The 25,944-nt window shown below is 41.2% G+C and overlaps 1 protein-coding gene across 2 annotated transcripts in view; it reads right to left on the bottom strand.

The window, feature by feature from the left end:
• cherp (calcium homeostasis endoplasmic reticulum protein) overlaps positions 1-18,267 on the bottom strand; it is a 68,985-nt gene extending 50,718 nt beyond the window's left edge. For both annotated transcript variants that reach the window (XM_060846394.1, XM_060846395.1), the window contains exons 1-3: positions 18,154-18,267; positions 8,962-9,132; positions 3,996-4,234 (exon numbers count right to left, since the gene is read on the bottom strand). In XM_060846394.1, coding sequence (XP_060702377.1) covers positions 3,996-4,234; positions 8,962-9,132; positions 18,154-18,178 — 435 coding nt within the window. In that variant the 5' untranslated portion in view covers positions 18,179-18,267. The remainder of the gene's footprint in view (positions 1-3,995; positions 4,235-8,961; positions 9,133-18,153) is intronic.
• Positions 18,268-25,944: the final 7,677 nt, after the last annotated feature.

Here is a 25,944-nt window from a genome sequence, read left to right as displayed (position 1 = left end):
TCATGTCTTACAAACTTGATTGAGTTTTTTTGAGGAAGTGACAATGATGATGATGAGGGCAGTGCAGTGAATGCTGTCAACATGAACTTTAGCGATGCCTTTGACAAGGTCCCTCTTGGCAAGTTTATACAGAAGGAAGGTCAAATGGGATCTGTGGCAAGCTGGTAAGATGGTTACAGAACTGGCTGGGTCATAGAAGACAGTAGCAATAGACGGGTGTTCTTCTGACTGGAGAACAGTGACTTTTGGGGTTCCGCAGGGATCAGTGCTGGGGCTCGTTGCTTGCTGTGTATGTTTAAAAATGATTCGAGGAAAATGTAGGTGATATGATTATTAAATTTGCGGCCGGCACAAAGATTAGAGAAGCTATGGATAGTGAGGAGGATTGCCAGAGGATACAACAGGATATAGATAGGTTGGAGAGTTGGGCAGGGAAAAGCAGATGGAATTTAATCTGGAAAAATGCAAGGTGATGCATTTTGGAAGATCTACTGCAGAAAGGAGGTATAGAGTAAATGGCAGTACCCTTAGAAACATCAATATACAGAGGCATACTTGGCCATATTCACTGACAGTGGCAACATTAGTGGATAAGACGGTCACCTGTTCAGTCAGTGCAGAGAGCTTAAAACTTGGCAAGTCACATTGCAGTTGTACAAAACTTTACTTAGGCCACATTTGGAATATTGCAAATTGGTTGCGACACTACCAGAAGGATGTGGAGGCTCTCGAGAGAGAGTACAGAAAAGGTTTACCAAAATGTTGCCTGATACGGAGATTATTAATCATGAGGAGAGATTGAATAAACTTGGTTTGTTTTCATTTGAATGTCAAGGCTGAGGAGCTGACCTGATCGAAGGTTACAAAATTATGGGAAGGATGGATAGCATGGAGTCTTTTTCCCCAGGGTAGAAATGTCAATTACTACAGGAAAAGGGGGAACATTTAAAAGAAATGTGACAGGCAAGTTGTTTCGACAGAGGGTGTAAGTGCCTAGAATGCACTGCCAGAGGGTGGTAGAAGCAGATACTATGGTGACAAATGTTTAAGAGGTAGCTTGACATATACATGAATAAGCTGGAATAGAAGGATAAGAATCACAGAGGTGAAAGGTTTTTAGTTTAGAAAAGTGCCATATGTCAGCACAAGCTTGGTGGGCCAAAGAGCCTATTCCTGTGCTGTATTATTCTTTATAATACTGTGTCTTTACCAATGCTATATACAGTTTCAAAATAACCTCCCTGCTCTTAAATTCTATGGCTTGACTAAAAGAAGCTAGTATTTCATATGCCTTCTCAGCCACTTTATCCACTTGCCCTGATACTTTATTTGGACCAATGCACGTGCACAGCAAGTTCTCTCAGATAGTCAATGCTTCCCAAGGTCTCATCATTCATCATGTATTCCCTTGCTTATCCAGTCATAAAAACACTCCTCAACTATCACACTCTGCTTTCTGTCACTCAGCCAATACCTTTGCAATCTGTCTTCCATGCAGAATCTTACCAAAAGCCTTGCAAAAGTCCAAGTAGACTACTTCCCACTTTCCCTTTCTTATTTGGCGAGAGATGTACCAATCCTTGACAAACCTGCTTCTGACTGTGTACTGTCCTGTTATTCCATGGGCTGGGCCAAAGTGGTCTGGTACAAAGGACCAGGATTAGACCATTCAACCTCAAGTCAGGTTTCATCATGCAGTTAGATAATGCCTTAAAACATGATTCTGCTGACTTTGGTTTGATAATGCTCTGAGAAACACTTTGGGCTGCTTTACTATGTGAAAGGCATTGTATATGGTCAAAAAAACAGAAACTGCTGGAGAAGCTCAGCAGAACTTCAGACTGGTTCTGAAGTTTTGAAGAAGGGTCAAAATTCACCATGCAACATTAACTCTTGTTCTTCTTCTCCACAGATGCCACTATACCCCGTTGAGCTTCTCCAGAAATTTCTGCTTTTGTTTCAGATTTCCAGCATCCACAGTTTTTTTTTAAGTTTACTGTATAAATTGCTGTTGTTAGCCTGAATTTCTTGATACCCTTCAATCTTAGATTTCTTAGATTCCCTACAGTGTGGAAACAGGCCCTTCAGCCCAACAAGTCCACACCGACCCTTCGAAGAGCAACCTTACATTTACCCCTGCACCTAACACTCCGGCAATTTAGTATGTACCTTCTTAAAAAAAGGGAAAGAGACAAAACACTCAACTACAAGTCAGTTAGTTTAACACTGTTATTGAAACTTTGTGAGAGTCTATTATAAAGGTTACAACAGCAGAGCATCTAGAAATATATAATCAAGAGGATCAACATGGCTTCACAAAGGATAAATCACGCCTGACAAATGTATTACAATTCTTTGAAGAGATAAAAACAGAATAGATAAAGGGGTAAGCAGTGAATATAATATGTTTGGATTGGTAAAGCATTACACGTTACGCTATTTAATAAGATAAGAACACATGGTGTAGCAGGTAGTATTGTTATGAAGTTGAAGGCATGTACTGTACCTTTAAGAGAAAGTGAATGCTGTTCTGCACTGAGACCTTTCAAGAGCAGTCTCAGAATGTATTGGAAAATTCAAAATATGTAACATTTGCCTGTGAAATATATATCAGAGTTGGTCGCTGTTTTGACAACTCAAATTTAACCAGTTTAAAATATGCCCCAGGATATTAAAACCTAGTTTGAAAACGAGTTTGAATTTATTGTTTTTTGCCAACCTTGAACCAATGAGACAATCCAATGTTGGGGATATAAAAAAAGCAGACATTTTGAAAATCAGACACAGCAACTGTCTTCAAGAGCTATGAAATTAGAAAACACTATCAAAGGTAACTTTTCATATGAAATATATTCATAGTAAAAGAAAGATGATGACCCTGGGAGATCTTCAGCCAGAAGAAGAAAGATGATAGCTGCTGTATGGTTTAGAAATTAACTGATGTAATTTTAGTATGTGTTTTATTGGAACAGTTTCTTGTAATAGAATTGGAGGCAGGTAATAAGAGGTTAAGAGAAAAAGAGGCTTAGAGTTGTGAGTAGTTATTGTTTAATGTTCACTTTTAGAGTCAAGAAATAAATTGATATTATTTTCCTTAAATAGTGGAATTTGGGAGTTGTCAATCACTCATATTTAAATAGATTACAAGGCGAGGTGAGCTTGTCTGGGTGTTTGGTTTAATTAACCAAAGGGTTCACAGCTGTGTTGTAACAATATATTAGTGTGGATAGCGGATTGGCTAAGTAACAGAAGAAAGATGAGATAAAGGGGATATTTTCAAGATGGCAACCTCTAATTAGTTAAGTTTCACAGTTGTCACTGCTGAGGTTACAATTCTTTACAATATTTATTAATATCTTCGATAATGAAAGTGAACGCACTATTGCTAAGTTTGTGGAAGACGCATGTCCAAGGTCAAGTGGTGAGGGTGGCACAAGGAATTAGAATGTTACAGATTAATCAAGTGGGTAAAACATAGCAGATGAAATATAATGCAAGTTTTTTCACTTTGGTAGGAAAAATAGAAGAGCTGAATATTATTAAAATGGGGAAAGGCTACAAGGGCATTAAGGGTCATGGGGAAAGGAGAGGAAAATGGAGTTAAGGTTTATCCAATCAGCCATAATCTCTGACTTATAGAACCAATTTGATCGGACAAGCAACATAATTCTGTTTCTATGCCTTAATCTTATTGAAATTTATCAGCCAATCTTGAAAATTTTGATCAACAACAGCATCAAGAGCCTCTTCAGTGGAACAGAATTTTGCATCTCCGCTACCCTTTATCTGAATTCCTCCTATTAATGGAAATTGAATTATTTATCTCAAAGCAGACTGCAGATTGTTTCAAATGAGGGGTACTCGGTGACATAGTCAAACGCTCAAGATCCTAAGTGAGACACTCAAATACATAACTGAGTTTATAAAATGCCAGGACAATGTAACGTTATCTTTGCTGGGGCCTGGTCTTATTACTGTCAGGTATCGGGACTGACCTGTCTTTGCACGAGGAGATGCTGTTCCTGCTGCTGTAGGTTCCATACACTCTGCTGAATCAGCTCCTCAAACTGTGGCTGGCCAGGAGCTGGAGGGGTGGGTGGCTGAGTTAGGGTTGGGGCAGAAGCTGGGACTGGCACAGCTGTAGAGGCAGGGGGTGGAACTGGGGCTGGAATTGGAGCTGGCACAGAGGCTGCAGCTGGAGGTTCACTTTCCTGCCCCGATGGATTACACAACACTGCAAAAAGAATACACAGAAGTTAAATGTTTAAAAAAATCCATCACTTCATGTTATTCATCACAGAGTGAACAACAGACTGAATTCTGTCAGTATCTCTTTATGTCATATATCTTTTCCAAAGTCCATTCTGAGATCCAAATCCCAAGCCAGTGAGGGTCCCTGGATGTCTCAGGAAGCAGTCATTCTCTAAGTAAGGTCACAGCTGTTCAGTCTTGAGCTCAACAGATACCTATCTGAACACGAATTTTGCCGGACATCCAATCTGGAGTGAAAATCTGACTAAGTCTCAATCTGATTAACTCGCCTTTAATAAGCCCAAGGATGCTCGAGTTTTCCTGTCAATTCTCCAGAGATGCAGGGCAAATGAAAAATTTAATGGATTTAATGATTCGCAAAGGCAGATTAAAGATTATTTCTAAGCTACATGACTCAGCATCACACCAAACCACAGCATTACACAGTAAAAAACGTTGCTTTAAGAACAGGAGCAATTTTGTCTCAGGAAATATACCTTCTACTTATCAGGAACATATATTTCAATATCAGGAAGAACACCCTGTTCTACAATTCACTATTTTCTCAATGGTATTTCTCAAATTCTGAGTAGTTTTTCATGTTGCTATTTGGTTAATTTGGTTCAAACTGTGTCATGTTTCAGATGGTTAGAGAAATATATGAATGGATAAGAATTATACAACTTACTTTTGGGGCCACACACCCTCTTAACAGCACTGTTGTTAGGTGTCAGATGTGGTCCAATCACACCACAGTACACTAAGGCAGGATATTCTGAGTTCACATAAAGTAACATAAAAGGTCCTATGGTAATTTTTTGATGAGAAGGGGACTTTATCAGGGGGTCTGGCCAATATTTATCGCTGAAAACATGACACTAAAGGCAGAGATGATCTGGCTATCCCATTTTTATTTGTGGAATCCGGTGTACAGATTGGTTGAAATAAATTACTTAATCTTCCCCTTTGTACTTCTGGATTTTGTTTTGCCAGCTACCTGACTATGTTTAATCCGAGTGAGCTACATTGCTGGCTTAACATTTTAAGGAAACCACAGAGAATAATGATTTAATCAAATCATGTTAGCTTCAAAGATCCTGGTACTGAAAATAAAAACAAATTGCTGAAGAAACTCCGCAAGTGTAGCGCCATTTGGGGAGAGAAACAGAATTGAGTCATAGTACATTTGAAACATCTATTCTCTCACCACAGATTCTGCTAAACTTGAGTTTCTGCTTTTAGTTCGAACATTGAATGCATCATGATTAAGTTATATAGTAAACAACCTGCCTGGTTACTGTAAGCTGAGCACATGCTTTGCCTTGGAACAATTATATTAACCTTTGGGAATAGTATTCGGATTTGCACGTCAAAACTTTTTTGGGCATTGATTTAAACCAATGCCATCAAATTAGTTTCTCATGTTCAGTTCAGGATTTTATCTTGACCGTCAGCTGTGAAGATCAGAAGTCAGTTGTGTCAAAGTCATCTAGTCAGAGGTTTCTGGGCACATTAAAACAATTTTAGACATTAAGAGTGACCAAGAGATCAGGTGAACCAAACAAATATCTAGAACTTTGCACTAAAGTGCTAAAGGAATCTGGTGAGTTGCATTGTGCTTGAAGTAGTTTTGTCAGGGATAGGGAATCACTGTCTGCAATAAGCAAATGTGTTAGTCTGCACAGAACAAAATCAACTTTGATCACCAGGTACAGGCTATGATACAACATGCCAACATTTTTTTTAAATTATCACAACATTGAAAAATGGTGCAAGTTATAGATCATATCTTAACACCACCTTTTCAAATAACTCCAAATATGCTTCACAGATATGAAGCCAATGGGGAGGAAGAAATTGACAAGAGCTTTGCAATAACAATTAACAAATGCATTCGCCCCATGCATAACATTAATTTGCACGTTTCTCTAAAAGGAGATCAATTATTTAGTGGTTTCTAGTGGAATTAGTTGAATGACAAATGTTAGTTAACCAGAGGAGAGCGCTCTGTCTTGGTTTGAAGCTTTGATCATACATCTGAGACATTAGAAAACTGCTTTAAAATCTTCTCTGAACTGCAAGATCTTAATGATGCAGTGCCCACAACACTGTGCTGATGTCAGCCGAGATTATGAATATGCTGCAGTTTTGCAGTGAAGTTTAAACCAACAACTTCACCGGGCGGCACGGTGGCACAGTGGTTAGCACTGCTGCCTCACAGCGCCAGAGACCCGAGTTCAATTCTCGACTCAGGTGACTGACTGTGTGGAGTTTGCACGTTCTCCCCATGTCTGCGTGGGTTTCCTCCGGGTGCTCCGGTTTCCTCCCACAGTCCAAAGATGTGCGGGTCAGGTGAATTGGCCATGCTAAATTGTCCGTAGTGTTAGGTACGTGTGAATGTAGGGGTATGGGTGGGTTTTGCTTCAGCCCGTCGGTGTGGACTTGTTGGGACGAAGGGCCTGTTTCCACACTGTAAGTAATCTAATCTAATCTCAAACTCTCTGATTAAGATAGAAACTTTTGAAAAAAAGCATGGAATTTGTTTCATTCATTCAAGAGATGTGGGCATCACTAGCTAGGCTAGCAATTATTGCCCACTTTTGATTGTCCTGAAAATGATGGTGGTGAGCTGCCTTCTTGAATCACTGCAGTCTATTTGGCGTAGATACTCGCAGTGCTATCAGGAAAGACATTCCAGGATTTAGAACAGTGACAATGAAGGTATAGCAATATAGTTTCAATCAGTATGGTGTGGGATTTGATGGGGATCTTGCCTATGTGGTGTTCTCATGTATCTACTACACTTGCTTTCTTAGATGGTAGAGGTCACAGGTATGGAAATGCTGCTTTTTGTGTAGCTAAATCTTCAAAACCTGCATCTGTCGGAGCTACGCAAGATATACAGTCCCTTTGTTCCAGTCAGTACAGAAAGCTGTGTTCTACAGTTGCGTTGATTGGAGAAGATAGACCAGTTTGAACATTCATTTGTTTCATCATGTCTTCTGTCCTGCTGCTGAAGGAAGCTTAGTTAGTTGCTGCATACATCTTGGAGACAATGCAAACTGCTACAACAGTGCATCAGGAATGGAGAGAGTGAATATTTAAAGAGGTGCATTGAGTGCCAGACAATTGGGCTCCTGTGATTTGGCTGATGTCAGGGCTTTTTTATTGTTAAGAGCTGTACTCATCCAGGCAGGCAGACAGTATTCCATTGCCTTGTGGATGATGGACAAGCTTTGAGAAGTCAAGGGTTGAATTGCTTGCTGCTGAATTCCCACAATAGGTAAATAGGTGGTCCAGTTCAATAATAGTAACTCCAGAATGTTGGTGGAATTCAGCAATGATTATGTCATTTAATGTCAAGGAGATGATTAGATTCTCTCTTAGTAGAGAGAATATCTACTATGTCAACATGCCAGGACCAATTATAGCATTTGAAAGAGCAATTTATTTAGAAGCTTAACAGATGTAGGATTGAGAGATCCCAGACAAGTCCACAAACTTTGTTCACGTAATCCTCAATTTCTCTGCCTTCTAAGCAGCAGTCCAACTTCTAACTGCCATCCTGTGTTAACATGGAGGAGATTTCTTCCTACATGGTGCATTTCCCTTAAGAATGTTAGATGTACAGCCAATTTTAAACAGTAGAATATGGAACACAGTGTGCAACATGAAATTAGATCATTTATTCCAATTAGCAACTTAAGCTCCATTCCAACACCCAAAATCAGATAATTCAGTTATTCTTTATTGATTATAGAATCTTGCTGTTAAAAACCACAGAAATATTACTTAAATTAAGTAATAGCTACACTTCAAAAAACCTTCATTAGGATATCTTCACTTTGTGAAAGGCATCAGATAAATGTAAGTTTCTAATAATGTCCATTTCCCAAACAGTTTGAATCTTTTATGCATACATCTTATTAGACTTGCCTGATCTCAGCCAATAGAATTTTTCACTGAGAAATATGGAGTTTGTTTAATCTCTTTTATACCTTTCCTAATTTAAAAAAATTTTCCTTTGAGAAAAAGAATCCCAGCTTGTTGCTTCAGAATACACGTTCAAAAGTTAACGAAGTAGACATCTCATGCCTTTAATCCTGTTTTATTACTTCTCTGTACGCCTGAAGCCACTGATAACTCAGCGGTCAAACCTAAATACTTTGCAAAACAGAAATTAGAGAATATGCTACAATTGTTGCTTACTAACTGTTTAAAAAATAAAGCAATTTGTTAATTGCATACCCTGGGAAATAACTGTCATGAATTGGTTGCAAGCATTAATTGAGCCCATTGTCTGTAATTTGGACATGATAATTACACTGGCCATACAATTAAATTTCCCAATGTCACGTCTGATTCTTTCATTACCTTGAAAAGCTAGACCTTATTATATCACTATGTTGGCATTATTTGTCAGCTAATGTTAAGTAGGATTTTTTTTCTTATCTCTCACTTAATAAAAGCTGCCCCTTTACACTTTTTAAACAGATTAAATTAATGACAATATATGCATGCATATATTCTCAGTAAGGTGCTGTGTGGAAAGGAGGAATGGAAGCAACCCACCAAACTTTCAATTAAGTATCAAATCTAAGTGGAGGAACCTGTAAATCTTAAGATAACCGAGTGAGAGTTCGTGGCTTCTGTCTTAGTAACTCTATAGCTTTATTATCTTTGAAATCTGAATGTTGTTTGTACACTTACATTGCTGCTCGATTGCCAGTTTGTACTGGTAATAATTGTAGTATTCGCCTCCAAACAGAAAAGAGAACTTGGGGTTTTCTTTCTGTTTCTCCATTGTCATTTTCTCAAATTCGGGGCCATTCCGGGCCACAAATTGCGCAAGTTTGTCGATGACATTCCTCAACTCCTGGTCTGCAACAAGAAACACATTATTAATATCCAGACTGTGTCTTTTTTTTGCCATTGAAAATGTTGTGGTTAAACCAAATCATGCTAGACTTGGTATTATATAGATAATATATTATATATACTTCTGTTGACAAAAAAATTTTCATACATCTTACAATCTAGCAGAAATAGATCAGTACTGTTAACCTGTGCACCATGTGATCAGGTTATCGCTGATCTGATTGTGGCCTCAACTCCTTTTGTCCCCCATCTACCCCCCCAATACTCTTAGATTTTTGACTAACAATGGAGACAATCAACTTCTACCTTAAAGATATTTAAAGATTGCCTCCACTGTTCTCTGGGGAAGGGGACAGACTCTTGACCTTTATCTTTCAATATAATCTTTCTTCACAAGATTTATCAGAAATCAGAAAAGTGAAGCTTCTCTGAGCTGTTTCCAATGACGTTATGTGATTTGTTACAGGAAACCAAAACTGTGCACAGAACGCTAAACATGGTCTCATCTATGCTCTATGCAATAGTCCCAGCCCTTTACGTTTGAACCCCTTTGCAATTAATCCAAAATTCCATTTGCTTTCCTAAATCATTTACTGTATATGCATACTAATCTCTCATGAGTCACGTACCAGGAAAGAAATATTTTTAAAATGCTAGTTGAAATGTTGCCATTGCTAGTTGGATGGGGTGTCACTGAGGAAGCCAGCTTTTACTACCCATACCCAATTACACTCAAAATGGTGATGGAGAATTAGCCTCCACCGTTGCAGTTCTGCGGTGTAGGCTGGAACAGAGTAGACTGGCAAACTGCGGTGGCTCAGTGCTTAGAACTGCTGTCTCACAGTGCCAGGTTCAATTCCAGTCTCAGATGACTGTGTGGTGCTTGCATATTCTAACCGTCTATAGTGGGTTTCCTCTGGGTGCTCCAGTTTACTCCCACAGCCCAAAGATGTGCAGGGTAGATGTATTAGCCATGGAAAAACCAGGGGGTGAGTCAGGGAGAGATTCTCTTTTGAGGGTTGGTGTGTGCTCAATGGGCCGAATGGCTGGTTTCCACACTGTAGGGATTCTATTCTACAAAGTAGAATAGAGTAGGGCAGAGTATCTGTGAGCATTATCCCCTTTTTACAGGTCGGTTGATGTGTTTTCTTTGTTTAGAGCTTCTTTGACTCGACTTCGCACGCCTACGAAGAAGGTCAAAGGGGTCATCTACCTTGTACAAGCTTTAATAAACTTTAACTGTTTGCAGATGTTGATGTGTGTGAATTGCATCTCGTGTGAAACTTCAGGAAAAGAACCTAGTACCAATGCATCTCAAAATAAGTAATTTTTTTTTAAAAAAAAAGAATTCTTAGGCTGTGGCCAGTGCTGAAAGTCCAGCATTTGTTGCCAATCCATAGTTGCGTCAAGGTGATACCGGTGACTTGACACCATCTGTTGCATTTCTCTTGGATAGGCATCCTTGCAATTCACCAGGGAGGCAATGGTATGTAGTATTATTGCTGGACTAAATTCCAGAGATGTCAGTAATGTTCTGGGGAGACAGGTTTGAATCTTACCACAACAGATGGTGGATTTTGAATTGAATAAAAATAATCTGAAGTTAAGAGTCTAATGAAAGGCATGAATGCATTGTCAATTGTCAGGTAAAATCCATCTGGTCAATTTTGTCCTTTAGGGCAGAAAACGGTCATCCTTACCCAGTCTGGCCGACATACGACTCCAGATCCACAGTAATGTGGGTCTTAATTCCTAACTTCTCTCTGGGCAATTAGGAACAGGCAATGATTACTGGACTACCCTGCGATGCCCTCATCCCTTAAATGAATTTTAAAAATTCCAGCATTTCGACCCAGTGACAAAGAAAGAGCAACAATATATGAACCAGGTACATTTATGAAGTGTTGAGAAGTCATACAACCATTGAGAGATGTATTGCACAGAAACAGACCCTTTTGTCCAACCAGCTATCCCAACCTAATCTCGTCCCATTTCCAACACTTGGCCCAGATCCCTCTAACCCCTTTCTATTCATATACCCATCCAGGTGCCTTGTATATGTTGCAATTATACTAGCCTCCACCACTTCCTCTGGCAGCTCATTCTATACACGTACCACCCTCTGCGTGCAAATGTTGCCCCTTAGGTCTCTTTTATATCTTTCCCCTAAACCTCTACCCTCTAGTTCTGGACTCCCCACCCCAGGGAAAAGACTTTGTCTATTTATCCTATCCAAGCCCCTCATAATTTTATAAATTCTATGAGGTCACCCCTCAACCTCTGAAGCTCCAGGGAAAACAGCCCCAGGCTATTCAGCTTCTGGCTATAGCTCAGACCCTCCAACCCTGGAAACAACCTTGTAAATCTTTTCTGAACCCTTTCAAGTTTCACAACTTCCTTCCGATAGGAAAGAGACCAGAACTGCAGGCAACATTCCAAACGTGGCCTAACCAATGTCCTGTACAGCTTGAAGGAGGCTCTAGATAAATGTGAATCTTTATTTAATTCACCCTACATTCAAATTTTGTTTGGACCATACAAACTGCTCATCTATTAACCAAACATCAGTATTTGTAGAAGAATTAGCTGATTCTAAAAAGGCCAATGCTTGAAAGTCCAACTTCCCATTCAAAATGTGGCTGAGGCACTTTGGGCAATTTTTGAGGTTTGTTCCTTTTGAAAACTTTTATAATATCATGCTTATCCAGCTAGATCTACAATAATTAAAGCTACCCATTATGCTGATGTGATGTGAAAGATAGTGATGTGAAAATGCCAGTATTGGACTGGGGTGGACAAGGTCAAAATTCACAACACCAGGTTTTAGTCCAACAGGTTTATTTGAAATCAGAAGCTTAGAGAGCAACGCTCCTTCATCAGGTGAAGTCTCCGAAGGAACATTGCTCCGAAAACCTGTGATTTCAAATAAACCTGCTGGATGATAGCTTAGTATCATGGGATTTTTGATCTTAGGTAGATAATAGAACGTTTCTCTCCATTCTGCTATCTTAGCCAGATCTGTAAGTTATATCTAATAAAACAAAGAACAGCTGAAACGAACAAAAACTGAAACTCAACAGGTCCAGTAGTATCCTTGAGGAGAATCAATGAGTTAACATTGAGTTCAGAATTAGAAGTAGCTAGGAAAACATGTAATTCCAACTGATGTTTGTGGGGAGCAGGAATGTGAGAGAGTGGACAGAGGTGCCAGAGAGAAAACGGTAGGTAAACAAAGGGATTGTTGATAGTAAGTTGAGAAAAAAGGCTAGATAGGTGCTGGTGGATTAATGGTTGACAGGGTTGAATTCCATCTGCCACTCCTCAGACCAGCTCTGCATCATATCTAAGTCCCTTTGCAGCTGACAACAGCCCTCCTCACTATCCACAACTCCACCTATCTTCGTATCGTCTGCAAATTTACTGACCCACCCTTCGACTCCCTCTTCCAAGTCATTAAGAAAAATTACAACAGCAGAGGAGCCAGAACTGATCTCTGCTGAACTCCACTCGTAACTAGCTCCAGGCTGAATACTTACCATCAACCACCACTCTGACTTCGACCGGTTAGCCAGTTCTCTATCCAACTGGCCAAATTTCCCACTATCCCATGCCTCCTGTCTTTCCACATAAGCCTACCATGGGGAACTTTATCAAATGCCTTACTAAAATCCATGTACACTACATCCACTGCTCTACCCTCATCCACATCCTTGGTCACCTCTTCAAAAGAATTCAATAAGACTTGTAAGGCAAGACCTACCCCTCACAACTCCGTGCTGGCTGTCCCTAATCAAGCAGCGTCTTTCCAGATACTCATAAATCCTATCCCTCAGTACCCTTTCCATTACTTTGCCTACCACCGAAGTAAGACTAACTAGCCTGTAATTCCCGGGGTTATCCCTATTCCCTTTTTTGAACAGGGGCACAACATTCGCCACTCTCTAGTCCCCTGGTACCACCCTCATTGACAGTGAAGACAAAAAGATCATTGCCAAAAGAAAAGATCTTGCTTCCCACATAATCCTGGGATATATCCCGTCAGGCCCGGGAGACTTGTCGATCCTCAAGTTTTTCAAAATGCCCAACACATCTTCCTTCCTAACAAGTATCTCCTCTAGCTTACCAGTCCGTTTCATACTCTCCTCTTCAACAATACAGTCCCTCTCATTTGCAAATACTGAAGAAAAGTACTCATTCAAGATCTCTCCTATCTCTTCTGACTCAATACACAGTCTCCACTACTGTCCTTGATCGGACCTACCCTCGTTCTCGTCATTCTCATGTTTCTCACATACGCATAAAAGGCCTTGGGGTTATCCTTGATCCTATAATACTAAACACAATTAAAGCTTTGAATATAATGTGGCAAAATGAGGGCAACTCACACAAAACTTCCCCCATGCTCCGATAGTGGGAGCATGGGGATTTCAACCGGGGTTTACAGATACCCCTAGATCTCCAGAGTTTGAAAGTGACATCTCTTGTTTAGGGGATCTATTTAAAGGGGTCCTGATGTCTCGAACAGCTGCGTCAGAAATTCGGATTACCTAGTGGAGACCTCTTTAGATACTTCCAAATTCGAGATTACATACAGAAGACGACTACGTTATTAGATAGTCTTTATAAATCAGATAGAGAATGTAGAGTGCTATGGCCAATGGGGTATCGTCCGTCAGTACTATTTACCATTTATTACATGATGAAGTATCGGGAGATATGGACAATCTGCTGAAAACATGGGATCAGGATTTGGGACTAGAAATCTCTATAGAAACGTGGAATGACATTTGGGAAAACGCCAGAAGAATCACCATCTGCAATAGAACTCAGGCTATCCAGCTGAAGATACTTCATAGGACCCATATAGCACTGGATCGATTGGCAAAATTTAAGGCAGGAGCATCTCCAATGTGTCCCAAATGTAAAAGAGAAGTAGACACTCTTGTACATTGCATATGGACCTGTCATAAGATCCGTAGATATTGGACTAAAGTAGCAAGTGCTCCGACAGAAATGTTAGGAACGGAAATTAGAGTGGAACCTGTATCTCTTCTTTTAGGTGTTTTGAACTTCCCCTCTCTGGATATGCATGGGAAGAGATTATTTTCTATTCTCTCATACTGTGCAAGGAAAAATATTTTGGTAAACTGGGTGGCTGAGGGCACCCCTGCTCTTTCAAACTGGCCCAGATTAATTATGCTGAAAAATGTGTTGCTGGAAAAGCGTAGCAGGTCAGGCAGCATCCAAGAAGCAGGAGAATCAACGTTTCGGGCATAAGCCCTTCTTCAGGAATGAGGAGGGTGTGCGAAACTGGCTAAGATAAAAGATAGGGAGGAGGGACTTTGGGAATGCGATAGGTGGAAGGAGGTTAAGGTGAGGGTGTTAGGCCGGAGAGGGGGTGGGGTGGGGCGGGGGGGGGGGCGGAGAGGTCAGGAAGAAGATTGCAGGTCAAGAAGGCGGTGCTGAGTCCGAGGTTTGGGACTGAGATAAGGTGGGGGGAGGGGAAATGAGGAAGCTGGAGAAATCTGCATTCATCCCTTGTGGTTGGAGGGTTCCTAGGTGGAAGATGAGGCACTGTTCCTCCAGGCGCTGTGTTCCCATGGTCTGGCGATGGAGGCGGCCAAGGATCTGCATGTCCTTGGAACCGACTGACCCCGCATGGACTCCGGGCTACGTTCAGACCAACAAAAAAAAAACTACAGAACAGATTAATTATGGAATGTATTCCCCTTGATTTCCTTACAAATATGGTGCACTGAAAGACCAAATTATTCCATAAAATATGGCAGCCCTTCTTGAATTCATAAATACAGATATTTCAGCCATCCTACCAAGGGCTTTTACTTAATTAAGATGGCGAACCTGGCTGGTCCGGGGCCCCTTGGGAGAGGAATCCCGCATGAATACGGGTTTTGTTACATTTGATGTTAATACATTCCGAGCATGTATCTTACTACCCAATTCTGTGTGTTATCCGTCATTTTTTTTCTCTTATTTGAATAATGTAAGAGACTTAATTATACACTCTAGTTAGTTGTAGGTTAGATTAGTAGTTAGTTGGGTTGTTTTTTTTCCCCTCGGTATTATTTTAGTTAAATTTTGGTTATTATTTATTTATTTAAGATATAATTGTATATCAATGTTTATACTTGTGTTTATTTTTATTTTTGTAAACTTGTAAAAATGTTAAATTTTCGATTTAAAAAATCTATGAAAAAAAGAACCTTGAGTACATTATAGTATAGTAAGAGTAGCACAGCTTTGCCAAACAGGATTGATAGATAGACAGACAGACTTCCCTCTCGGACATAGAAGTCTCTGAACAATGCCATAGAAACTTGGAGCCCTCTCATTTGAAAAACTTCAACTCTGAATACATGGAATCTCTCACGATTGCAGTCAATTTAAGATGTTAGGCTTGTGTTGTTTGTAATGAGTTCTGTGCCCTAATCTACCTTCCCCATTCAACCAACAGATCAGATTAACAGAGTTAAATTCTGATGAAAGGTCTTTAACTTGAAAAGCTTTGCTTTCTCTCCACATATGTTGCTTGGTGTGTTTAATATTTCCAGTATCTACAGCAGTTTGTTTCTATGTACATGCTAGTCCGCTTAGGATATCCAATATGTTTTATGAACAATGAATAACTTTCAAAACAGTCAGTCTTATAGAGATATGGCAATAGTAATTTTCCATCAACGAAGGTAACATAAGCCCATGTGAAATAGGAGCAGTAGGCTATTCAGTCCATCAAGCCTGCTTTGCCATTAAGCAAGATCATAGATGATCTACACCAAGCCTCGAATCTGCTTTCATGCCCGCTCCCATAGTCCTCAACACCTTGAATTTTCAAAAATCTGCCCATCTCTTTAAACCCTTTCAATGATCTAACCTTCACAACCGAGGTAGAGAATTTCAACATTCATGACCTTTTGGGAGAATTCCTATGTGCCTCAGTTTTAAATCAACATTCTGTGTTGTTATTATGGTGCCTAGCATGACTGAAAACATCTTTTAAATATCTATGCTGTCAAGTCCCTTCAGAATCTTGTACATTTCAATAAGATTACTTCTCATTCTTCTAAATTCTAATGAATAAAGGCCTTACCTGTTTAGTTGTTCATTATAAGTCAATGCCCTCATCCCAGGAATCAGCCTACTGAATCTTCTTAGCACTGTCTCTAATACCAGTATATCCATTTTTAAATATAGCACCCTAAACTGCACGTTACTCCTGCCTCACCTACACCTGTACAGTTGCAACAAGGATTTTCTGCTGTTAATATTCAATCCCACTAAAGGTAAACATTCCATTTGCTGCATCTGCATATTAACATTTTGTATTTCGTGAACACAAATATTTAGATACTTCCTTGCTGCATGCATTGTTTTTGGAAATAATATCTTGCCTATTGATTCTTCCTACCAAAGTAGAAAGTCTTCCTACTTTACTCCATCAAATTCAATCTGCCAGCATTTCACAGCACTCTGAATAGTGCCACTTAGTCTGGCAGACACCCTATTTGAAAAGCCTAATCTTTTAAAGCAACACATGATTTTTTGTTTCATGTTCCACTCTGTAATGATACTTGACACTGCGATGACTCTTTGAACAAAGAATACCTTTTGTCAACAGGTAACCTATGCCATCCAATCATCCCTCTTGACCAGTTTGGTTACTGTAAAGCAAATTTTCCCCATCCATTAAAGACTCCCTGTACTACTAACTGGGAAACCTAAACATTATTAATACTTTCTGGTGCAACATCATAGGTTAACCATGATGTGGAGGTGTTGGTAGCTACCAGAAGGAGCAGTGCTTTGAAAGCTTGTACTTTCAAATTAATCTGTTGGACTATAAACCGGTGTTGTGAAATTTTTAACATTATAGGTTAAGTTTCAGTGGGAATGATATTTTTGCAAATGATAGTAACATATGTATCAGTGAAATTTAGATTGAAACTAAAGAAATAAGGCAGAGTTTCAAGTCTTCTACATCTTTATATTCTTGAAGGAGGGACATATTTTGTAAAGTACAAAACATAAATGATTGCAGATGAACACTGAGGCAAGGAAAACTTTGCTTGAGGAAAAACAAAACTAAAATTAGAAGATATTATTTTATCGGACTGTGAGCTGATCAATCTGGAAAGCTGTGAAATGATCCTTGAAAGAGTTCAGAAAAGATTTTCAAGAATGTTGCCAGGGTTGGAGGGTTTGAGCTATAGTGAGAAGCTGAACAGGCTGGGGCTATTTTCCCTGGAGCATCAGATGATGAGGGATGACCTTAATTAAATCATAAGGGGCATGGAGAGAGTAAATAAACAATGTCATTTCCCTGAGGTGGGGCGAGTCCAGAATTAGAGGGCATAGGTTTAGAATGAGAAGGGAAAGATTTAAAAGGTACCTAAGGGGCAACGTTTTCATGCAAAGGATGATGTATTTGGAATGAGCTGCCACAGAAAGTGATGGAGGCTGGTGCAACTACATTTAAAAGGTATCTAGGTGGGTAAATGAATAACAAAGACTTCGAGGGATATGGGCCAAATGCTTGCAAATATGACTAGATTAATTTAGGATATCTGGTCGGCATGGAGGAGTTGGACCGAATGCTGTATGTCTCTATGACTCACATTTGAGGGGGGAGAAGGAGTTTACGTTTGACAAATGTTCCCAAAGAATTATTCTGAAGCTGACGGTGATCTTATGTTCGATTCTCAGGCCAGGTGACAAGCCCTAAGCTCCCCATACCTACTTTCCCACCTCCACTGAGAAGCTATTTAACAGCCTGGAACCCCAACCCCCACTTCAGCAGAACTCAGTCTGCGCATGCACAACTGCCGCCGAGGGAAATACCACGCAGGCGCAGAACCGAGACGGGCGGACACGCATGCTCCGAGCGGACAAGGGACCAGACCGGGCCAAAGCGGCGCAACGAAAGGGCCTGTATGTTCCAGTACAATTTAAAAAAAAACACTTTCTCAGCCTAAGTTCTGTTCCAAAGTGGTATATTCCAACATTCACCTTCAGGAGGAACCGGTATATCCATCGCAGCAGATTTCTCGCTGTCCGCACTTCCAGATATAGCAGTTAAATCTTCATGTCATAGATTGAGCACTCGCTCTCCGACTGCAGGCGTCTTCGACCGGAAGGAAAACTAACCGACGGTAGCGAATGCGCGACAGTAGGTGTGGCTTACATTACGCATGCGGTCTATCGGTGAAGAGTGGCCGTGGCGGCCATCTTTGTATGGGTCTCCCGTGCTGGGGGAGTGGTCAAAGTTAATGCAAAGCAGTCCCTTGGCTCAGTGACCCAGGTTCAGTTACAACCTCAAGTGGTTGTCTGTGTGTATTTTGCAGATTTCTCCCCGTGTCTGCGTGGATTTCCTCCCACAATTCAAACATGCGTAGGTTAGGTGAATCAGCCCCGGGCAATTTATGGTTACAATGATAGGATGGGATGCTCTATGGTGTGGACTTGATGGGCCGAATGGCCTGCTTCCACACTGTAGGGCTTCTATATTTAAATGCTGTCTGCTCAAAGGTAAATTTGTCCCACAGCACGACCCACCACCCTGGATGACATAATGATGCAAGTATCCAATTCATCTCAGCCAGATCTCGTATTGAACAGTATGCGATTGGATCCAGAATACCAGCCAACTACTCCCCAATCACTAAGAAGTCCAAGTTGTTCTGGCAAACACACTTAAATTTTTAAAAATCCAAAGAACTGTGGATGTCCAAAATCAGAAACAAAAACAGAAATTGCAGGAAAATCTCAGCAGCTCTGGCACCATCTGTGGAGAAAAAACAGAATTAACATTTTGGATCCAGTTCTGAAGAAGGGCTACTGGACCTGAAACATTAACACACTTTTACTTGCATGTTGCAGCTAGATGGATAAGTAGTAATTGTAGAGGTTACAATTTCTTTCATCAAAAGGCCGATAAGCAATCTTTCCAATTGTTATGGCCTGTCGTTTGTGTGTGATGGAAGGGTTTACAAGCTAATTCTCATTTTTTTTGGCCACTTTACAAACATATCTTCCTTGTCCATTGAGACCCAGAGTGTGAATTGAACCTGGAGCCTCTGGCTCGCAAGCTAAATTTTGCTGATGACACAATGATAGATAATTGAGTCGGAAAGTGAACATAAAGAGTACAAGGGTTAAATGATTGGCTAAAATTTTGCAGATGAAGTCTAATGTGGGAAAATGTGATTTTATCCAATTAGGCAGGAAGAACAGAAAAACAGGATGTTATTGAATAGAGAGAGAGGCTGCAGAATACTGAAGTAAAGAGGGATCTATGTGCTCTCCAATGTGAATTGCAAAAGGGTGGTGTAATAAGTCATAGTGTCATAGAGATGTACAGCATGGAAACAGACCCTTCGGTCCAATCTGGTCTATAATGTCACCCCTCAGCCTCCGACACTCCAGTGAAAACAGCCCCAGCCTGTTCAGCCTCTCCCTGTAGCTCAGATCCTCCAACCCTGGCAACATCCTTGTAAATCTTTTCTGAACCCTTTCAAGTTTCACAACATCTTTCCAATAGGAAGGAGACAGAATTGCACGCAATATTCCAACAGTGGCCTAACCAATGTTCCGTACAGCAGCAACATGACATCCCAACTCCTGTACACAATACTCTGACCAATAAAGGAAAGCATACCAAACGCCTTCTTCACTATCCTATCTACCTGCGACTCCACTTTCAAGGAGCTATGAACCTGCACTCCAAGGTCTCTTTGTTTAGCAACACTCCCTAGGACCTTACTATTAAGTGTATGAATCCTGCTAAGATTTGCTTTCCCAAAATGCTGCACCTCTCATTTATCTGAATTAAACTCCATCTGCCATTTCTCAGCCCATTGGCCCATTTGGTCAAGATCCTGTTGTAATCCGAGGTAACCCTCTTCGCCATCCACTACACCTCCAATTTTGGTGTCATCTGCAAACTTACTAACTGTACCTCTTATGCTCGCATCCAGATCATTTATGTAAATGACAAAAAGTAGAGGACCCAGCACCGATCCTTGTGGCACTCCACTGGTCACAGGCCTCCAGTCTGAAAAACAACCCTCCACCACCACCCTCTGTCTTCTATCTTTGAGCCAGTTGTGTATCCAAATGGCTAGTTCTCCCTTTATTCCATGAGATCTAACCTTGCTAATCAGTCTTCCGTGGGGATCCTTGTTGAATGCCTTACTGAAATCCATATAGATCACATCTACTGCTCTGCCCACATCAATCTTCTTTGTTACTTCTTCAAAAAACTCAATCGAATTTGTGAGACATGATTTCCCATGCACAAAGCCATGTTGACTATCCCTAGTCAGTCCTTGCCTTTCCAAATACATGTACATCCTGTCCCTCAGGATTCCCTCCAACAACTGGCCCACCACTGAGGTCAGTGGTTAGAAAGATGTTTATTGCCAGGGAAACTGAGTATAAAAGTAGGGAAGTGTAACTGGAGCTGTACAGAACCTTAGTGCAACTGCATATGGAGTACCTTGTACAGATTTCATTTCCTTATGTGTAAAAGGAGATAATTACATTAGAAACTGTTCAGAGAAGATTTACTCTTCTGCTGCTCAGATGAACAGGTTATCTTGTGAGGAAAGATTGAGCAGGAGGGTTTTCTAGAGTAATATATAAATTGTCCAACTCGGAAGGGGCCATACTGGACCTGGTGTTGGTTGAAGTTTCAGTCGGGGATTACTTTGGGAATAGTGATCACAATTCCGTACGGTTTAGAATACTCATGGACAAAGACGAGAGTGGTCCTAAAGGAAGAATGCAAAACTGGGAGAAGGCCAACTATACCAAAAGCTGGTGAATGTAGATTGGGAGCAGCTGTTTGAACATAAATCCATATTTGGTATGTGGGAGGCTTTTAAAGAGAGGTTGATTAGAGTGCAGGAGAGATGTGTTACTGTGAAAATGAGGCATAGAAATGACAAGATTTGGGAGTCATGGATGACAGGTAAAATTGTGAGACAAGCTAAGGGGACAAAGGAAGCATTCATAAGGTCTAGGTGACTGAAGACAGACAAAGCTTTGCTCCTACGTTCTTGATACTCTCCCAAGCTGAAATGATGAATTAAGAAGGCTAAAGCCTGTTGAGATATTTTTAGCAAACAAGGTTAAGGAAAATCCCCAAAGCCATTTATTCAGATATAAGGAGCAAGAGGAAAACTAGAAAAAAGGGTTGGCCCACTCAAGGACAAAAGGAGGAAAGTTATGCATGGAGTCAGAGAAAATGGATGAGATTCTTAACGAGTACTTTGCATCGGTATTCACCAAGGAGAGGGACATGATGGATGTTGAGGCCAGGGATAGATGTTTGATTACCAATGATAGTCATCCCATGGGCGGCACGGTGGCACAGTGGTTAGCACTGCTGCCTCACAGCGCCTAAGACCCGGGTTCAATTCCCGACTCAGGCAACTGACTGTGTGGAGTTTGCACGTTCTCCCCGTGTCTGCGTGGGTTTCCTCCGGGTGCTCCGGTTTCCTCCCACAGTCCAAAGATGTGCGGGTCAGGTGAATTGGCCATGCTAAATTGCCCGTAGTGTTAGATAAGGGGTAAATGTAGGGTATGGGTCTATAATTACCTGGATTATCCCTACTACTTTTCTTAAACAAGGGGATAACATTAGTAATTCTCCAATCCTCCGGGACCCCACCGTGTTCAAGGATGCTGCAAAGATATCTGTTAAGGCCCCAGCTATTGCCTCCCTCGCTTTCCTCAGTAAACTGGGATAGAATGCATCTGGAACTGGGGACTTGTCCACCTTACTGCCTTTTAGAATACCCATCACTTCCTCCTTCCTTATGCCAACTCGACCTAGAGTAGATTAGATTAGATTAGATTACTTACAGTGTGGAAACAGGCCCTTCGGCCCAACAAGTCCACACCGACCCGCCGAAGCGTAACCCACCCTCAGCACGGGAGACCCATACAAAGATGGCCGCCACGGCCACTCTTCACCGATAGTCCGCATGCGTAATGTAAGCCACACCTACTGTCGCGCATTCGCTACCGTCGGTTAGTTTTCCTTCCGGTCGAAGACGCCTGCAGTCAGAGAGAGCGAGTGCTCAATCTATGACATGTCCAAATGGGAATAGATCCTATCCTTTAGTATCTTCTCCAGCAGCTTCCCTACCAGTGATGACAGGCTCACCGGTCATGCCTGAAACATCGACTCTCCTGCTCCTTGGATGCTGCCTGACCTGCTGCGCTTTTCCAGCAACACATTTTCAGCTCTGAGGGACATTAAAGCAGACATTAAAGTTCAACGATTACAGGAAGAAGCATGAAGGAAAATGTGTGGATACAGAGATAACTGTGCAATGAATACAAACCAATAATTATACAGGAACCTTACAGTCTTTCATCTCCACTGTTTCTCAGTTTTATAACTTCCTAATTCCACCCTTCCAATTGTTGAAACCTTCACTCAGGGAATCTTCTCTGTTGTCACTAGCTGATAAATTCTAGTTTCTGTGCAGCACCAACCACTGGGCATTTCTCCTGGGTTTCTAATGGATTGAAAACCAAAACCTGGATGCTGGAAATTTGAAATAAGAACGGAAAATGATGGCAACCTCAGCTGATCAGACAGCATCTGTGCAGAGAAACAGAATTACATTCTCAGGTTGACAACCTGCCATCCTTTCTTCAGGATTTTTAGTTTGTGTCCCATCTATTGATGTAACCCTATATTTCATATGTTTGTATTCCAACATGAAAACTACCTCAAACACCCATTTGCCAAATGGCAACCCCTCTCCACAATGTCTCTATTTGTAGATACCACTCAGCCCCCTTGAGTAATCTAATGTCTGATGGGCTTCCTTGGACTCATACACATGTATAAAATAGGTGTGGAGATAGGCAATTCAGCCCCTTGAGCATGGCTGATCTTTGTTTCAAATTTTACATTTAAATATACCCTGATAACCCCTGGACTTCCCTTGTTGAACAATAATCTATCTATCTATGCCTTAAAAATATTCACTGACCCACTTCCATCACCTTCTGAAGCAGAGAGTTTCAAATTCTTACAATTCTGAGTAAGGAAATCAAATTCTTCTCTAAAAGGACAATCCCTAATTTTCAAACAGTGCCTCTTAGGTCTGGCCTCATCCACAAGGGGAAACATCCTTTACACATTCACATTTAAGACGACTGGTCAGGATAATGGGCGGCATGGTGGCTCAGTGATTACCACTGCTGCCTCACAGCGCCAGAGACTCGGGTTCAATTTCCACCTCAGGCAACTGTTTGTGTGGAGTTTGCACATTTTCCCTGTGTCTGCATGGGTTTCCTCCAGGTGCTCCAGTTTCCTCCCACAGTCCAAAAATGTGCAGGTAAGGTAAATTGGCCAGGCTAAATTGCCTGTAGTGTTAGGTAAATGGGTAAATGTAGGGGAATGAGTCTGGGTGGGTTACTCTTTGGAGGGTTGGTGTGGACTTATTGGGCCGAAGGGCCTGTTTCCACACTGTAAGTAATCTAATCTAATCTAATCTAATTTTAAAGTTTGTGAGAAGATTTGTAGCTCGGATGCTCATTGTTGTGGTACTGTTCGCCAAGCTGGGAATTTGTGTTGCAGATGTTTCATCCCCTGTCTAGGTGACATCCTCAGTGCTTGGGAGCCTCCTGTGAAGAGCTTCTGTGATCTTTCCTCCGGCATTTGTAGTGGTTTGAATCTGCCGCTTCCGGTTGTCAGTTCCAGCTGTCCGTTGCAGTGGTCGGTATATTGGGTCCAGGTCAATGTGCTAATTGATTGAATCTGTGGATCAGTGCCACGCCTCTAGGAATTCCCTGGCTGTTCTCTGTTTGGCTTGTCCTATAATAGTAGTGTTGTCTCAGTCGCATTCATGTTGCTTGTCATCTGCGTGTGTGGCTACTAAGGATAGCTGGTCGTGTCGTTTCATGGGTAGTTGGTGTTCATGGATGCGGATCGTTAGCTGTCTTCCTGTTTGTCCTATGTAGTGTTTTGTGCAGTCCTTGCATGGGATTTTGTACACTACATTGATTTTGCTCATGCTGGGTATCGGGTCCTTCGTTCTGGTGAGTTGTTGTCTGAGAGTGGTTGTTGGTTTGTGTGCTGTTATGGTCGTGAGAATTGCCATAGCTGTAGATCCTTGAGTGAGGTAAAGTCAGTTGGGTATTTTCATCTTAAGGTTCAAGGTGGGGGCATTGAAACAGAAGTATCTAGGAGTGTGGCCCTGTAGTTCAGTGGTTAGCATTGCTGCCTCACAGCACCAAGGACCCAGGTTCAATTACAACCTCTTGCAACTGTGTGGAGTTTGCACATTCTCCCCATGTCTGTGTTGGTTTCCTCCGGGGATGTGCTTTCCTCCCACAGACCAAGGATGTGCAGGTTAGGATAATTGGCTATGCTAAATTGCCCCAGTGTCCAGGGATGTACAGGCTAGGTGAATTAGCCATCGGAAATGCAGGGTTATGGAGGTGGGATGGGCTGCTCTTTGGCGGGTCCGTACAGCCTTGATGGGTCAAATAGTCTCTTTATGTCCTGTAGGATTCTATGATCTATAAAGGTGAGTTGAATCTATATCCTTGATGGGGAGTGGGTGGTGGTGCTTAGAACCAATGGGCAAAGAGTATCCTCAAAACCCACCCCTCCCCCACCTTCCTTGCCATTATTCAAAATACTTTGGAGATAGAAAACAGGTTGTTCAATACTGCCCACACCAATCAGATTGTGGGTAGGAAGTTTAATGGAGGGCTTGGTTCACAAGCTCAGCTGACCATTAATAATTTCTTTGTACTGATCTCTGCATCAGCCAAGCCTCTGTGTTACAAAGGTGGGTGTTACCTACCCCTCCCAGCCACACTGAAACCTCAGTCAGAAAGGGCATGTAATATCCAGCTCTGTGATTCTGAGTGACCCTGGGAAGGGGGAATCACTTTGTTTGAGGAAGCAGAGGTCAACAAATATCATTTTATTCAACATTATTCTCAACGTGCACTGCATCCTCACTGTGGTTTGAAAAGTCTGAGTTTGACAGACCATTGGAAATAATATTATTATTAATAAAGACACTGGGACAGGCTGATTCTTTGTGAGGGGCAAGGGGTCTGGATGGACTCTCCTCATCCTTCTCTCTCCAGTTGCAATTCTCCCAGGCTACGATGAGAAATATAATACTTAGAGTGCACGTACTATTTATTTACACAGTCCTTCAGATGTTTTAAAATATCGATGTACAACAGGTGGTCTGGCCAAATAATACTCTCTTACAGCAGCTAGTCACACCGAGTTACAAGCTGAAAATGTGTTGCTGGAAAAGTGCAGCAGGTCAGGCAGCATCCAAGGAACAGGAGATTCGACGTTTCGGGCATAAGCCCTTCTTCAGGAAACGTCGAATTTCCTGTTCCTTGGATGCTGCCTGACCTGCTGTGCTTTTCCAGCAACACATTTTCAGCTCTGATCTCCAGCATCTGCAGACCTCACTTTCACACCGAGTTACAAATCAAGAACCATTTGCATTTCTCTTCCTTAACTCAACCTCTATACTCATCCTCACTGCAGCCAAACACACTGTGCTGGTTTAAAACTGAACAGTTAGTTCATTCAAAGACCTAGTTACCTTTCCGCCTTCTGTTTTACTTTGTTTTTTATAGATATTTTTATTGACAAAGGAGATTTTAAAACATTTTCTTTTACAAAATTACAAAAATAATACAAACTAGTATATTCCACTTCACAATGTAATAACACCAATATGAAATTTATAAAAAACAACTACTAATCTATTCTACAAACAACCAAAACATGAAATA

The sequence above is a fragment of the Hemiscyllium ocellatum genome, chromosome 28 (assembly GCF_020745735.1).
Source record: "Hemiscyllium ocellatum isolate sHemOce1 chromosome 28, sHemOce1.pat.X.cur, whole genome shotgun sequence".
NCBI lineage: Eukaryota > Metazoa > Chordata > Chondrichthyes > Orectolobiformes > Hemiscylliidae > Hemiscyllium > Hemiscyllium ocellatum.
This window is presented reverse-complemented; position numbering and strand designations above follow the sequence as displayed.